Below are 16,578 nucleotides of genomic sequence, written 5' to 3' on the forward strand. Positions count from 1 at the left end.
CCACGTTGTAGACAACAGCAATGGAAACAAGACTCATTCCTTATTGCCACTAGCTTTAATGCACAAAGCAGGTTATTACACCCCAGCAAATGCGCAGGGATATCTGTTTGAAGCCAGTGCAGAGGCTCAGGTTCAAGGAGTGACCCAGATCCCAGAGTATGCAGAGCAGGACTGACACAGCATGTTAGTCCACAACTTGACAGACCACATGTAACAATGTGGAAGTTACCATGCAACATCTGGAACAGTGACACAGAGTCAGGGTCCCCAAAAGTCAGGACTCCACCAGGAAGTTTGGCCAAACTCATAACCTTGCAGTGACTTCTGAAAAAGCAGTGCCACAGCTCAGCTCATCACAGACAGGTCCAATCCATTGCAATTACAAAACTGACTCCAAGATTAAAGGAGACTACCACTGTACTGCATAGTTTTTAAGAAGTGTTAAAAGGCAAACTCAAAGCCACATCTAGAAAAACAAGTACTTAGATACTCAGCATGCAGGTCTTGCACTGCACAATTAATGGATACTTAGATGGTTTTATTTATTTTTTAGGGCAGACTTGACCTTAATCCACCTTGAATTAGCTCATAATACTTCCAGAGGGTCCCAAGTAGACTTCCCCAAGAAGCTGCTGTACAAAATAACCACCACAGCTATTCCATACAGCATTTACAAGCAAAAGTGGAGGGAAATTTCGTATTATGAAAATAGGGCAATGACAATTTACTGGTATACAGTAAAATTTTCAGTTATACACAATCAAGATTTGGAGCAAGCCATTTGGAGGGTAGGGGGTCACAAACTAAAAAGGAACTGTGGTGAAATGTTCCAGGATCTCACCCTCACAGCAGCAGTCAGAGGTCCAGCCCCTACCAGATGAAAGAACCAGCAGAGGCACATTCTAGAAGATTACGAACACTCCAAGCCAGCCTCTCAGCCCCAGGATTCAGTGTAAAATTACAGTTTCAAATGACAATTTTATTAGGCCTCACAAATCATAGGACAGCAGAAGTTAAGTAGTGGCTCACTGAAATCACAGGAGTGATCAGGGAGAATGACATCCATTCACAGCTAGTTTCTTTGCAAGCAGGAAGTTATGACAGGGCTTTGCCTACAGCTTTCACTGTTTCTTGTGACAACAGACATGCAAGTATCTATGATTAAGGGTTCTTCTACGGAACCTCATCAGCCAAGCTGGGCCAGGAAAATATAGAAACACACTCCCCTTGTATAATCTACATACCTTCCACATACAGAATCTAATAAAGGCCTCAGCAAAGTGCTTTCTCACCTTAACTTTCAAAATCTTTGTAAATATGCTCACTCCATTTGGCCTATGAGATCTTTCTCTAAATTTTATTATTGAGTCCCTCTCTGTCACAACTTAATGTCTTCCTGCCCTTCTCTTTTATTTCATCTTGCTATGATTTCCAGTCCTTGAGCACTGTTAGTTATTTGTCTGCCCTCAACCTTGCTGCTCTTGTGCCTTCTTTTTCCTTCACTCTGGCAAAGTACTTTTGGATTTCCTTTACACTTTTCAATGTCCTCATAATGGAGTTGTGGGGATGTATATATACGTGTATATGCCTCCTCTCCCCACCAGATTTTGAGCCTGACCCACCTGTGATACCAGTACCCATTCCTCCATCTATTGCAAGACAACACTAATGAAAACTGCCACCAGACCAATTCCCTCCACTACACTTTTCTACTCTGGCACCTCAGAGAAGCCTTGAGATCTGACTTGGTTGGTCTGTGGCGAGCCAAAAGACAGATCCTCAGCTTCTGTGTGCAGCACACCAGGAGACATCACATGGATGGGTGCATACATGCCCACACCACGAATGCTAATACGAACAATTGTTTGAAAGAAGACAAAGTGTTTCTCTATCTTAACTGAAGCCCACGCCTGCAATCCCAGCTACCTTTGACTCATTCCTCAAACTCTCCCCTCCTCCAGCTTCCATTTGTCTCTGCGCAGAATCTCAGCTGCTTGTAAGAAAATTACCAAGTGACATTACTTCCTCTACCTTTTCAACCTTCCCCCTCCCTCCTGAAATTCCTCCCATAACAGACACAAGCATGTTCCCAGTCCTTCTAAACACTCCACTGGCCTCTATGCTTTTTCACTCTTTTGTATCAATTTCTATCCCTTGTCATTCATCTGTAAACATGTGTATGCTCTTCTCCTCCCTTTCACAATATAAATATACATTTATTTCTTGCATCTCTAAATTTCTCAATGACTCTGGATCACAGTTGGGATGTCTAGGATGAGAAGAGGAAATGCATTGTCCCATATGTCCTTCTCATCTCTAGCTCTCAAACTGTATATGAACTCAGGGCAGTTGCTGTTCTTTTTCCTGTCCAGCATATCTTCCATCTCAACTACTACTGAATCTGCTCCATTTCTAGTGACCCCCTTGCTGATCAAAACTCAGGACTAGTAGTCTAACTATTCTCATCAACTCTTTCTTAACAAAGGTACTAACATTTTTGATTATTTGATTGCTCCTCCTTTGCCTTCTGTGAATGGCTTCTACCTACCACTACCACTCTAACCAACCCCAAAGATGCTGAAAGAGACAACCAAGAAATTATGGCCATCACTACAATTTCTTCCACACTCTGCTGCCAGCCCTGAAGTTATCTAATGGGCCATAAGCCACACCTACCTACTTCTTCCCATCTATTGCTGCAAAACCTGGTGGGTTGAAGTATATCGATACAGCTGAAATTGTACCTTGTTTCAGGCAGTGCTTGAAGAAAGGAGAAGTGACATGAATCTGGTTCCCAGAGCAGCTAGAGTGGAACTCAGAAGCCAGGCTACGAAGGAACTCAAGAGTCCAGACCTGTTATATTTGCAGAGGCTGGCTCACAGCTCTCACTGATTTTGAACTCTCAGAAACATAAGAACTCCTGCCTGCCAGGGCTCAGCCCACACTGAGCTCAACAGGAGAGTGTGTCAGCCTACTGCTCAAAACAGCAAAATACAGCTTCCTTTAGTAGCACTACAATTGCAGCTCTTGCTTACTTTAAAACCAGCTCTGAGCTCCTGAAGACACTGGAGACCATTCCCATTTCAACCACATTCCAGAGGGGATGGGTGCACTCATTTAAAAAAAACAACAAGGCATGGAGGGACACATATGAGGTATGCCTCGGCCTTTAGATCCTGTTTATATTTTCTAGTGTACAAAATCTCCTGCTGTCTGCATTTAGTTTAGAGTTCAGAGGCAATGAGTTAAAAAGCTAATATAAACTCACCTACTGCTCTCATCCTGACTAGAGCTTGTGTTTGCTACTGCACAAATGCTATTTGGCTTCTCTGATCAGTTTTTTTCCAAGAACTTCCCCATCTCATGCAAGACACTTAACACTTTCCACATTTTTAACAACCCAAAAGCACTGACAAATACAGCCTTTATGTTTTGAGGAAAGTCTGAAGTCTAAATTTATTTCCTAGGCTCTGCCCTTGCCACAGGCATTTTCTAAAACTCCTCCAGGTTCCACATAAGGGGCAACTTATAGTGGCTCATGTTAAAGTAAAATACTCAGGTAAAATAAACCCACAAGTCAAAAGTAACTCTGCGGAAGCAAGTTGTCACTAACTCTGCTAAGATCTTCCCATACATCTTCCCCCACAATCAAGGAAAGCCAGCAGACCAGAAGCATAAAACCAACAGTACCAGCTAAGTAATGGTATTATGTGGAGGAAAAACCACTACTGCAGAACCTAATAGCTAACACAACCTTTGATTTGTTTGCATTAAGTGGTAAGAGTTTAAGACATTAATGCTCAATTACAAATAAAACATCCAATGGTACAATCCTATCTACCAGCAAAAGGGACCAGGAGATCATCACGTGGCATTCTTCCCAGATCCATTATTCAACACACAACTATGCTGCCATAGCAAAAACTTCCTCCATCTTTATGGCAAGGTGGCTTTAAAAATGTCTATGAAGATATTCTATACTGGTTGTAGCAAATCTGTCTTAGGATTTGCTTTGTGGTGTTGGGTTCCTTCCCCCGACCCAGAAAACACAGTAGCAGAAATCATGACTAATCTCTTCAAAGATGACAGCCAAATGTGGCAGGTCACTGAGGATTCCTACCCCTCTGCACAGCAGATTACATGGGTTCCTGCCTCTCCTCTGCACTCAGGAGCGTGGGTAATTTTTTTATTATTTTCCCCCCTTTTAAAGGGAGGCAGCAAGCTCTGGGAAAATACTTTTATGGCTAAGTGATTTTTACCACCCACAAAGAGACAGGTCCCTAAGGGGCCTCACCGCCCACAAAAGATGAGCACTTCTGCAAAGCCTTACCCCTTCTGATATAATGATACCTAGAAATTCATCTCTTTAACAATGCACACAAAAGGAATCAGCCTGCACCCTTCACTTTTAAGAACATGATCACCTCTCTCCAATGCCTTTCTGAATCTCAAAGGCAGCTTTAGATTCACAGCCACCAACACAAAGAAAGGCTTACTGGGACAGTTTGCATCAGAAAACATATTATACAAGCCTTCTCAGATGCAGTGCTTGCTTCCAGTTGTGCAGCACTTGTGACCTGGTCCAAATGGCTGAAAGAACCTCTCCAGCAATGGGATCCCTGAAGACACCCCATGAAAATCCTGTACACATACCAGGAACTTTGAGATGTACTACCATCATAAATTTTCCTTTGAGACTAGGCAGTAATTTTGCTAGCTAAAACACCCCATGTACTGGGAAAAAAACCTGTTTCAGCCATCAGTTACCTCAAGGCAGGTGGTGAACTTTATGCAGGACTTCAAGAAATTAAAAACTCCCAACACCACTGCTCAAGTATCGTTTTTTCTTCCAAGCTAAATTGTTCTGATATCAGGTTCTGCATCTTTCTATGCCTTTTGTCTATTGTATTAAAGGGTGCTCTGTCAGATATATTGCCATCTTTCCCCCACAGATATAACTAGACCAATCAAGTAACAACTACCTACTACTTTTTTGATTAGCTAAGTATATAAAGCTTATGTCATTCTATAGCTGAAGTTTTCCTCAGCTGAGTCTTCCTTCAGCTATACTAAGTCCTTCTGAAATGTAGACACTACGAGTTGCACATGGACTTGAACATCATCGGGAATGATGTCAATAACACCATATAAAAAGACAACAGTAGTTTCATACTCTCCGATATTGCCTGCCTACATAAGGCTGTAGCATCATGACAGGAATCCATATTCTATTGGTTCACCCACAGCTCTCCAAAGCCATTTACAGAATCACTACATTGCCCAAAACAAGACTTCACAAACAAATGTGAAGTCACAAATATATATGCATATGTAATACATATGCATATACAAAAATGTCTGTGTATAGGCAAATGGCTGGACATTATTGGTCGCAAAGTACCTTATCTCACTCTGGGCTGTAATAATAGTCACAACTGCATCACTGCTTGGATCACCACTGGGAACAAAGCAACTGCAGGAAAGATCGGCCCTCCAAGAAAATAGATTTTGACTGCCACTTTCACTCTCCATATTTTACTATCTACAGTTAGAAGTGGATTGACCCTAGATCCCAAACACCTTTGAAAGGTCAACAGCAATTAAGAGAGATTAACTGCTGGTTTGTTCGACATACATCTTGCCTCTGGACCAGTCAGGCCATAAAACTGCTTCTTTATCTGTCCAAAATCCTCCCTGTTGTTTCAGTTTAATTCAAGGGCTTTGAGTACCACTGTTCCCATTTGAACAGTCTTCCACAAATGCATATGGGCATTTTAACCCTTTAATACAACTTTATTGTATGGAGGACAGTTGTACACACTCTAACAACTTATTTCACAGGGCAGCATAACCAAGGACAACCCACAGCAAACAGTTTCCACAATTCTTTAAATGGAGCCAGTCACAAACGGTAGCTGGTACAACTGAGTAAATGCAGATCTTTAAGCTATTGCTAACCTCAGTGCAGCATCACTTCCAGATACTAGTCAAGAATGCCCTGTCGCCTCAGACCTCATAAAGCATCTCCTGTGAAGTGGCCTGCACTCACTCTGACCAGAACAGTTGTGCTCATTCTAAACACACTTGCAAATAAAAATTGTAAATTATACTCACAACGTACAACCACTGATCCAGACCAAGTCTTTCTACAGACACTTCTGCTATGTAAACAAGCAACTGAGAGGTTTTCAGCTTCCAGTTACCAAAAGGAACACAAAATGAGACTCTTGGCACAAAATAAACTCATGAAAAGTTAATAACAAAGCATTCTCCAGTAACATCTGCTCTCTCAGACAAACCTTGAAAGAGCCAGAAGTCATCTGCAGTAACTACCATCATAAGGTTTTACAAGAGAATTAGCAGACAATGCCAATACATAGAACCAGAAGCAGCTGTACCTACTCCTGCAATACAGTGTTTAACAGAACTGAAACAAACTCTATTCTCACGTACACTGAACCCCAACATAATTTCACTGTTCCTGTGTACTCAGTCAATTCAGAGAATCACTGAAGACAGAGAGTGGAAAGGACCTCTGAAATACTCTAGACCATTCTCTTGCTCAGAGCAGGGTGAATTACAACAGGTTGCTGCGGCGACTATCTCCAGTCAAACTTGGGTATCTCAAGACCCCATAATCTCCACAGGCAAACTGTTCCAGAATTTGACCATTCCTACAGAAATAAAAGGTTTTCATCAAATGGAATTTCATTTTGTGTCTATTGCCTTTTCTCCTTTCACTGGGCATCCCTGAAAACAGACTGCTCTTTTCATTCCCTCAGTTATTTATACATATTGACAAGATCCAGTCCAAGCCCTCTCTTCTCCAGGCTGAAGAGTTCCAGGCTGAGTCTCTCTCAACCTATTCTCTCAAGTCAGTCTGTAAACCTTTATTCATCTTTGTGGCCCTTCACTGCACTTACTCCATGGTCTTGCACTGGGGTCCAGAATCAGACAAAGTACTACAGATGTTGCCTTACCAGGCCTGAAGAAAAAGATAACCTCCCTCAGTCTGTTGGCAATGCTCTTCCTAATTCTACACAGTACACTGATGGCCTATATTTCTTAAGGACACATTTGCTGGCTCATGTTCAACTTGCTGTCCACAGAACCCCCAGGTCATTCACTGCACAGCTGCTCTGCAGACAGTAAGTCCACAGCCTCTACTGGCGCATGGGGTCATTCTCCACCAGGTGTAGGACTTGGCATCTCTCTTCACTAAACTTAATGAGATTTGCTGGTCCATTTCCCAGTCTATGAAAGTCACTCTGAAAAACAGCATAACTTTCTGGTTCACCTATTCCTCCCGGTTTTGCTGGTGGTGCACTCTGATCCATCATCCAAGTGATGAATGAAGATCTTCTCTTCTAGATAACATCCTTTCTGCCATCAGAGCAGGATGTAGCCTGCCTAATTTTAGGCATCTAAGTAACCCACAGCAGAAAAGTACTCTGCCAAAACTCCCTATCTAATCAGTGTTAAATATACTGTCAGCTCCACAGAAGATTCAGAGCACCTCATTTCAGCCCACTGCAGGTGGTAAATCCTCAGAGCAGAGGCTTTTTTTTCTCTGCTAACTATACAGGAAACTTGGCCTCCCAAGTCAGGTGACCCCAAAATTACAGTGTAAATACCTCCCATAGTGCACATAGCTGTGGATTCTTATTTCCAGTTGACTAACAGTCCTCTCAATTAACACACATTCCCAGACTTAGCAGATTGTGATAAACTATGGCTTGAGTTACAAAAGCATAAAGGAAGGACAAGAACAAAAAGGACCAAGCAATAGTAGACTTTAAAGTGTTAATAGCACAATTTTGACTCTTTAGCTCCCCTTTACTGTGCAATATTTAAGAGAGTTATGGAAAATCACCAGTCCTCAGGTGTGAAGGTTCTTTGCATACAAAGACATTTATACACAACATCTATTTCAGAAATTAAACTGATTTGGGAATCACTCAAGCCTTAGAGTACTCTAGCCTCTGGAACCAAATAGGGGATAACATTTTACAAGGGTTGTGATGCAAGTTCATTCCATCTGCCCAACAAGCTAGTGTTTTGCACTCTTAATCTCCCAAGCAAAGAATTGAAACTGTACCTGTTCACAGATGTAAACAGAGAAGTCTATGTGACCACAGAGTATGTGAGCTGCTAAATGGAAAAGGCAAGTGAACAGTGACACAGAGCAAGCAGGGCATAATAAGCAGACAGCCAGATTAAAGTTATTCCATACAAAAAGTACCCCAACACTTTTTGGCTGTTTATGCTTTTTGTGTATGACAGTGTACAGCAGGAATGGACAACAAAATAAGGATGAGTAACTGCTCAAACTCTCTGCGCAGAATTTGGTATTTTGGATGCGAGGGAAAGGCTAACTGAAAACAACAGACACAACCTCTTCCATCATATAAATGCATATGTTAATGGCTTTCTCTTAACACTACCTATCACTCACTTTCAGGAGACATCTAGGTAGACAGAACTATCAGAAGATTATTTATCTGCATGAAAACGAATGCCAACAGCTTAGGAACATTTGTGGGGGGGGGTCTTTGCACTGGACTAACATTTCAGAAGAGATTGCCTGTAGGTCATTCAAAGGCTAATTGCATCAACTACCTATCAGCAGCTTTCACTGTGCCAAGGTACAACATACAGGATGACAGAGATTACAGCACCAGAAAAGAGGCAGCTGGACTGCCAATTAAAGCACAGAGCCGGAAAAAACAAACTCACTGGTGTCCTGCAATATAGAGAAAAATTACTTAAGTGCTATAAAATGGACCTGCTAGGAAGAATGTAGAATCTGTAGATCGGCTATCTGATCCAGTGTCACCACAAAGTTGTGTATTACAAGTTGTTTTCTAGACTGATTTTTTTAAAGCATTAACAAACTGTCTTCTATCTTCTGGGAGAGGGATTTCATTTGAAGAATGTGTGCTAAGAAGTTCACCTTCTGACCATAATCATGATGTTGTATCATCCTGTAGCCACAGCTACAGAATCCATGAACTGGAAGTCAAGAAGGGATCTAATAATACAAGAAAGTTAACTCACAGTATATGACTTTATTCTGCACATAGGACACCAAACTACCAGGAGACTTTATTTATGAGATACTCTACTATAATTTAGCAGCAACATAAAAAACTTTCATGGTTGAAGGCTGATCTAGGAAAGCACCAGCTGGTGAGAGACAAAGGTAGATAAGAGCTGAGGTGCTGCAACTAACCTTTGTGAAAGCTCATGGGCTGCAAGTGTGTTTTTAGAATACATGAAGCAAATTTATAAGTGAACACTTAGATAAGAAGATGTCATGGAACTAAAGTCTTTGCTGCATTTCCAAAATCCTACTGCCTTCAAAAGCTCAAGTACCATGTTGAGGAAACCAACATTTCTGAGGATACCTCTCACCAGTCCCATGAAGGGACACTCCATCATTCCCTCCTGTAAGTTCATTCATTTGCAATTCAGCCATACAGCACACTTCTTCATGAAAAGCTGCACTTCCACAGAAATTATAAACTGTTCTCAAGTCTGTGATGAAGGTGACAGGTATCTATAGCTCTCAAGTCACAGAAGAATCTGAGGCATATTTTAAGCTTCTTATATCATTTAGTGTCCACTGACGTAGATCACAGAAAGACCATAAAAATAACGTTACTCAAAGGTTCACATCTTTCCATATTTAGCAGTACCAAATAGACTTATAACAGAAACATGCAGCATAGAAAGCCACACAGCTATGTTCACTGAGTCTATTATTCTACAAAACGCTGTACTGTGAAAAGCAGGATTAGATCAGGACACTGATTCAAATTCACACAGCTGTCTCAGATGAAAAGGCAAAAGTAAATCAATATCAATAAGTCAGTGATGGACAACTGAAGGTACAGATTCAGAATAACACTCAAATTTCAGGGAACTTTTCAGAAATACGTTAACTACTAATACTGAGAAAAACATGGGTACATCAGAGACAACTGGCAATGTCTCTTCCTATCAACTTTTGCTGGCCTTCTGTAGCTCTCAAGTTATCTTTGTCTTACCCTGCACAGCTGCGCAGCACTACAAGCACATTTGAGGGATGGGAGCATCTCAGAACAGAATTAACAGCATACTGTACATGACAGAACAGGACTAGGTCAAGATGACCTAATCATTCAGGCAATCACACCTGAAATGCCAGAGGAACTGGAGATCTGACTTCAACATGGTTTTGAAGGCAAAGAAGCCTTTTATCATGATCACTTCTATCATTAGAGCATAAGTGAAAGCTTACTGCAGGGCTAACTCCATTTGCAATGACACCAAATACTCTATAAACCTGCATGTATCACAGGCTCAACAGTATCCATTTAGCTGGCTTTAGGTTAGAGCTATTCACTTGTAAACATCAGCCCTAAATACACCTAGAGTGATTAACAGATTGGGAATGTTCACCAGGAGGCTCCTTAACTATTGAGTGTCACTGGTGAGAGGCCATCATCGTAATTCTTATGAGGAGAACTATCACATGCTCAATCACATCCTTCCTATCCCAGAAGAATGACACTAACCATCTTAGCTAGTTTTCACCACAATGAAGCTTCATACACCCTAACAATTGCATGTTAGCAGTTGCTGGCTGAAGAATAAAAATTCACCAGAAGACACTTGACATTGAATTCTCCCAGGAAGTAAAGCTCTAAAGAACAACATAGCTTGTGGGATTTTAGGAAAACAACAGCCAAACTTCACACTTTGAAATTCTAGACTCCCATTAAAGGGATCAACTGATTCTTAGCTTCATCAGTAGCCTCAGCCCCACCCCAGTGTTAACAAGGCTACAGACAGCTTGCTCTGGCAACTCCAGCAGAGATATCCAGCCATTATTGCCCCTATGGCAGGCTACACACTGAATAGGTGTGGGATATGGAAAAGTCGGTAATCATGCTCATTCTTTGACTACATGTAAATGCTCAGGCTCTGGTCTGAATTTATTACCCTGAGATAGCAATGAAAGAAACTGTAAATGTAGAATTTGTATCACTCAAACCTTAAGCCCTGTGGAATCTGGATGCCCCCACGAGGTGGAAGACTCAGAGCAGCTGTGCTGGGTTGTGTTTAAGCAGATAAAGTCTGGTGGCAAAGCCATAACAGAAAAATATGACCTATGACCACACAAGGAAAAATATTTTGTTTGTTGAGATACACATAACTGAATAGAAGCCTATGAAAATAAAGTGAGGCAAGACAGAAGCATTTCACAAAGCTAGGTAACTCCACCATTAACTTTCATCTGCATGTCGCCTAATGAGTAACAGAAATGCCAACAAAATGGTATTTGTGTCAATTTTTAAAGCCTTCTGCAAGGTTCCTTGGGAAACACGGATTCTCTTCTTCCCCTAAGCTTCCACTGAACTGAAACTAAAGCCTTCTTTGTTTCACTATACTATTAGCATGTCTGTCCATCCCAAAGCAGTCAATTACTATAAAGCCTGAGGCAAAAGTTCACAGAGGGGAACAAGAGGTCACAAGCACTTCAGCAGCAATGATGGAGACCTTTTCTTTTAAATGTATCTACTGATTTTTAAATATATATTATAATGGACATCCTGGTCTGTGCTACCAGATGCCAACAAATATCTATAACTTGGCCATCACAACTTAACATCGTCCTGCTTCCCAATGCAACTAAGGACAAAAAGAAATTTATTTAAAAAAACAAACAAAAAGACCAAAACAACAAATAAACGAACCAAAGAAAGAAACAAACAAGAAACCCAAAGAAAACAGTGGGCAGAAATATTCAGCTTACAGAAACATTTCAAAAAAGCAGTAAGGGGTAGTAAACTCAATGCTGAGCTGTGTGTTCCTTGGACATATTAACGCTGCTGAGCTTTGCAGCAGTACTAACTCCCACTAGAAAAGGTGTAATCTCATCCCCCAGAATATCTTTTTGGTATCTCCTGGGAAGTGTAGAAGGGAAAAAGAAATTCAAAAAAAGAAGGAAAAAGAAAACCAAACCAAAAATCAAGCCCCCACTCTGTTGGCCCACAAATGGCAGAGAACCCAAGAGACTCTAAGACTGAAATGGCCCCAAGATGCAGTATTCCACCTACATTGCCACATGCAATCAATCAGCCATATGAAGCATGAAACCAAAATATATTTACTGCTTTTCTCACCACTTTAGCAACCAACCACTTCAACTACCTTTCACTGTATGGATGTTTCCTTGGAGACCACAACTCCACCACTTAGGACACTTCACCAAGGAGAGGAGTGTGCAGAGGGTGGCCTGCAGCCCACACTACCAAGAGCCTTAAAAGATCTGCCAAATGAACTCTCAGGTTTCTTGATGAGTCTTGAAATACAGGGGAATATGGAAGACTGAAAAATATGCTAGTGTTATATCAGTATTTTAAAAGGTTGAAATAGGATGAGACTGTCAGTCTTGTCAACCTGACATTGATTCCAGACAAAATAATGAAAAAGCTGATATAAGACTCAGTTAGTAAAGGATTAAAGGAGGACAGTGTAATTACTGCCAATCAACATAGACTTTACAGAAAAATATAACTTGTCAAACTACCAACACTTTTTGGTGTGATTACAAGTTTCAATGCTAAAGGTAACAATGTTGATGTAATATATTTTCACATGGTGTTTTACTTGGTGCCAGAAAACACAGTGATGCAGCATTCTGCATCAGCTGAGAGATCTGAACTGCAGCAGGAGATGAGGCAGGCAGGTGCTACTGGGGCAAGTTGCTGTTCCAGTGCACCATGCAAATTGGGCTGCTGGCAAAGAAATGTCCCTGTCTGTCATGTCAACTGGCATCTCTTCATTCTCCCCCTGGGCTCCCACCTATTCTACCCATCTGCTGCCACCTTTCCCATTCTTCACCTGGAAGGTGAAGGCACAAGGGTGGCCACCAGTACCCGGACTAGTACAAAGGACTCTGATTTGACCTAAGCTCTGCCTGGCATGTTAGTCATTGTGCCCAACCCACTGCATTGCTGTACTAGTCCATCTGCAAAGATAACCTCTAATTTTTAGAGGTTCTTTGAACTTGACTGTAAGGATTTAGTCTCAAGGGAGTCCTCCCTAGTGTGCAGCGATTGTCTGCCTAACACTTGCGTGAGAATGACACTTAAACAACAGAAAGCTGTTCACATAAAGTAGAGAGCTGAAAGTAAACGGACAGAACCTGACAGCATGAGCTCTGACATTAAGAAATTTAGTCAGCACATCACAGTAATTCACACACTAAGATCTCCATCTGCTCCTTTGATTTCCTCTCAGCATATAGCAGTAAATGTGGCAGTGGACAGGAGCAGAAGTACAATTGGATGTATTTTCCCAAACAGCAGCTCTCAGTCTTACTTGATCACAGAAGTCTGCTGTCAGTTTTTAGATAACTGTCAGGTTAGCAATACAGGTTTTTGGTATCTCTTCTCAAATGCTGTAGAGGTCACATAAGAAATACATTTGACATTCTTATATTTAAACATAATTCAAAAACGACAGTTTGGATGCATAGTAGAATGAAGTAATTCAAAGCATTCAAGCTTAGATTAGCCTTTGTTAATGGGAAAATAAGACGACTGATTTTTTCCTCAGCCAAGGCTGTCAGCCTCACCCATAACTACCAGGCCAGGGTTAAAGTACTTTTGAGTTTGAATAGAGGTTTTTCACTATGATACTGAAGAAAGAGGTACCACAAGCCTTGGCACAGGCTAAATATAAAGGAAAATATACTATCAGCACTGTAACTTTCAATGGCTCTGAAATACAATACTGAACATGACAATGCTGCTGACCAACATAACAAGTATAAGAAATTCTCTGGCTATTCCACAATTGCAACCTCATCTTCTAGTTCTTGCCTGTCATGCCTCCACCTAATATTTGCACTTCCAACTCTCCTTTTTCCTGCAACATATCACAAGTTTTTAGCACGGATGTAAAAAAACATTTTGAAAGCTGAAAGCATGGGTAAAATAAACCAAATATTAAAACAACACAACACAAGCAGTTACTGCATTGGAAAAATTAATTTTATATTTAAGTCAATAAAAGCCTTTACTGTGGAGTCCCAGCCATTCCAGTGTGAGGTTCCATGACACTGCCAGAGTGAACAAACCTTGCCTTACAAAGGCTCAGCACAGCAGCACACAGAAAAGACTGATCTTGTTTTTTGAAACTTCCATGATTACAGTTTCTGTCTTTCTTTGTTATTCTTGGCATATATGCAAGAAAAAGCAAACGTGTGGTTTGGGGCTCAAATTCCCCAAAAGATGTAGATGAAACAGCCAAGCTATTTCCCAGCCACAATGGACAGGCAAACTGCAAGGAGGCCTGGAGGAGGGATGAAGGCAGGTGTCTCAAGCAAAGCTGGGCGACACAAGAGTTCTGCAGTGTTGCCTGGCAGCAAGTAATTATCTGCCAGTGTGCTACTTCCATGTGCCAACAGCCAAAGCCCACATAGGCAGCAAGCACAGGCAAGTACATGCATCAGCTAACGCTACAGGTTAGCTCCACTGTTTCCTAAGGGATACAAGCAGAGGTCCTTTGGATGAGACTTTGGCTGAGTTCTTACAACTCAAAAGCACTAGCAGCCACTCAGCCCAAAATGTCCAGGGAGACAGAATGTCCAGGAAGATGATGGAAATCTATTATCAAAGACAAGACTACTGCCATACTAAACCAGCACTGCAAAATTGGCACCAGTTTTACCCCAAAATGATTGGGAAAACTCCAATAAAAACAGGTTAGATAAATCCTGTCAAAAATGGCTTAGGCATAGTTGACTGTGCCTAAGGATAAGATAAAGAGTCATGCAACCTCTTGAGAAACCTTTCAGCACTCCTTTCAGTTCTGGTCCTGTGATTACCTAAAGGACAAGGAAAACCACATCCCAACCTACCTGTCCATACATCATCTCTTGTTCTTCCCCAAGCTCCAAAATTACTCCCCCGCACTGGGGTTAATTACAGAGCAACTCAGAGCCAGCCAAAAAAGACTCACCCTCAAGATATGTGTCATCTATAACCATCTCATTCATGAACTCCCAGACTGCCATACTCCTCCTCCTCCTCTTTCCCCCACCTCCCTCTCCACCTCCGCTTGCCCTCTAAGGCTCCCAAATGCCTATGTGGTGGCAGTTGAGCTTTTTAATATGCACTTACTAAGATCCTAATTGAATCCCACATTGCCTTGTGTGCATCTTCCTAGCCGGAACATGAACAAGGCACCCTATAATTCAATTAAAAGGACCTGCAGCAAGCTGATCATTAGTCTGTCAGGTTGTTTAAAAAAAGACATCTAGGAATAGAGAAAGAAGTTAAATAAAGGGAGAATTGTTAACACCCGTCCCCAGTTCATGCAGACACTTCCACATATATACCTGAAGCATGGAATCCGCAATGCTCAAGCACTTGACTGACAGCTTACTACACCAATCCAACAGTCCTTTCTCTTGCTTCAGACAACTTAAACAGAACATCAAAAGTTGGAAATAATTTTCTTCATCAATGCTTCTCTGCTCAGATTCATGAGAAAACACCACTAATATACATGACTACTGCAAACAAGGAAATCTCATTACCTGCCAAGACCCTGTTGACAGAGGAATGGGTGGCCAAGCCAGGCTGCCCTCGTTCATGGAAAATCCCAGCATAAGGCAAGTATTCTGGCAGCAAGAAGCGTCTGCAAAACAAAGAGTAAAACATGGAGAAAGCCATCCTGTGTACTACAGTCCTGAAGAACCACTGCAATTACTCTGAGGAAATATGATTACATTCCAACAGACTACAGTAGAGGAAAGGCTGGAATCCTCTGCTTAGCCAACTGCTTCCCTGCTTCAAGCAAAAAGTAAATTACAGATTAGATCCTCCTCTGATCAACGTGGTTGCAAAGATCAGCACTAAACAAATCCTCTACCTCCCACAACAGTTTCCTAATCACAAACCAGCACATTGTGCTGAGAATCTCTGATCAGATTCTTTTCTCTTCCTGCTCTGCCTTCACACTGTGACCTCAACCTGTAAGCAAAAACCACTAAGACCACACTATCTATTAAACATCACAGGATGAGCAGCTTATACTAGCATGCAATCCTGGGAGTCCCAGAAACTGCAAACCAAGGATAAAGAAGCCCTGTGCAAGAAAATGAATCCACCTGAAAGAACCAGAAAGCTGTGCTGCTGGTACCTCCAGGATTTCCACACCTTTTGCTCTTACACATAGATGCCTTACCTTGGGACAAAGCGCCCCAGTGATGGTGCAGACATGCGGGCATTCCGGGGAGCTCGGTGCCTGGATCGGTCTCCATTGTCCCTTCAGCAAAAGAAAGAAAATTATTGAACATTACACATACTATGTAATAGAAGTATTTTCCAAGAAAACAAAACACCAGTGACATCACCTAGTCAACCTGAGTATGCTACAAAGATTCAACGGTTCTTATGCTTCCAATGTTCCAAAGTCACACAAGTAACTGTACCAAATCCTATACCAGTTTTATATAAGGGTAACTTTAAAGTCCACTTTCTTCACCGTTTGACAATGTCCCAAAAGCATCAAAAAACC

General features: G+C 41.5%; 1 protein-coding gene across 6 annotated transcripts in view; it reads right to left on the reverse strand.

The window, feature by feature from the left end:
* Positions 1 to 16,578, reverse strand: part of AMBRA1 (autophagy and beclin 1 regulator 1) — a 123,825-nt gene that overhangs the window by 58,267 nt on the left and 48,980 nt on the right. For 5 of the 6 annotated variants that reach the window (XM_021533389.3, XM_021533387.3, XM_021533385.3 and 2 more), the window contains 2 exons: positions 16,246 to 16,329; positions 15,596 to 15,696 (listed from right to left, as the gene is read on the reverse strand). In XM_021533389.3, the coding sequence (XP_021389064.1) occupies positions 15,596 to 15,696; positions 16,246 to 16,329 (185 nt within the window). The remainder of the gene's footprint in view (positions 1 to 15,595; positions 15,697 to 16,245; positions 16,330 to 16,578) is intronic. The other variant, XM_021533386.3, reaches the window with a different exon arrangement.

The sequence above is a fragment of the Lonchura striata genome, chromosome 6 (genome assembly GCF_046129695.1).
Source record: "Lonchura striata isolate bLonStr1 chromosome 6, bLonStr1.mat, whole genome shotgun sequence".
Classification (NCBI taxonomy): domain Eukaryota; kingdom Metazoa; phylum Chordata; class Aves; order Passeriformes; family Estrildidae; genus Lonchura; species Lonchura striata.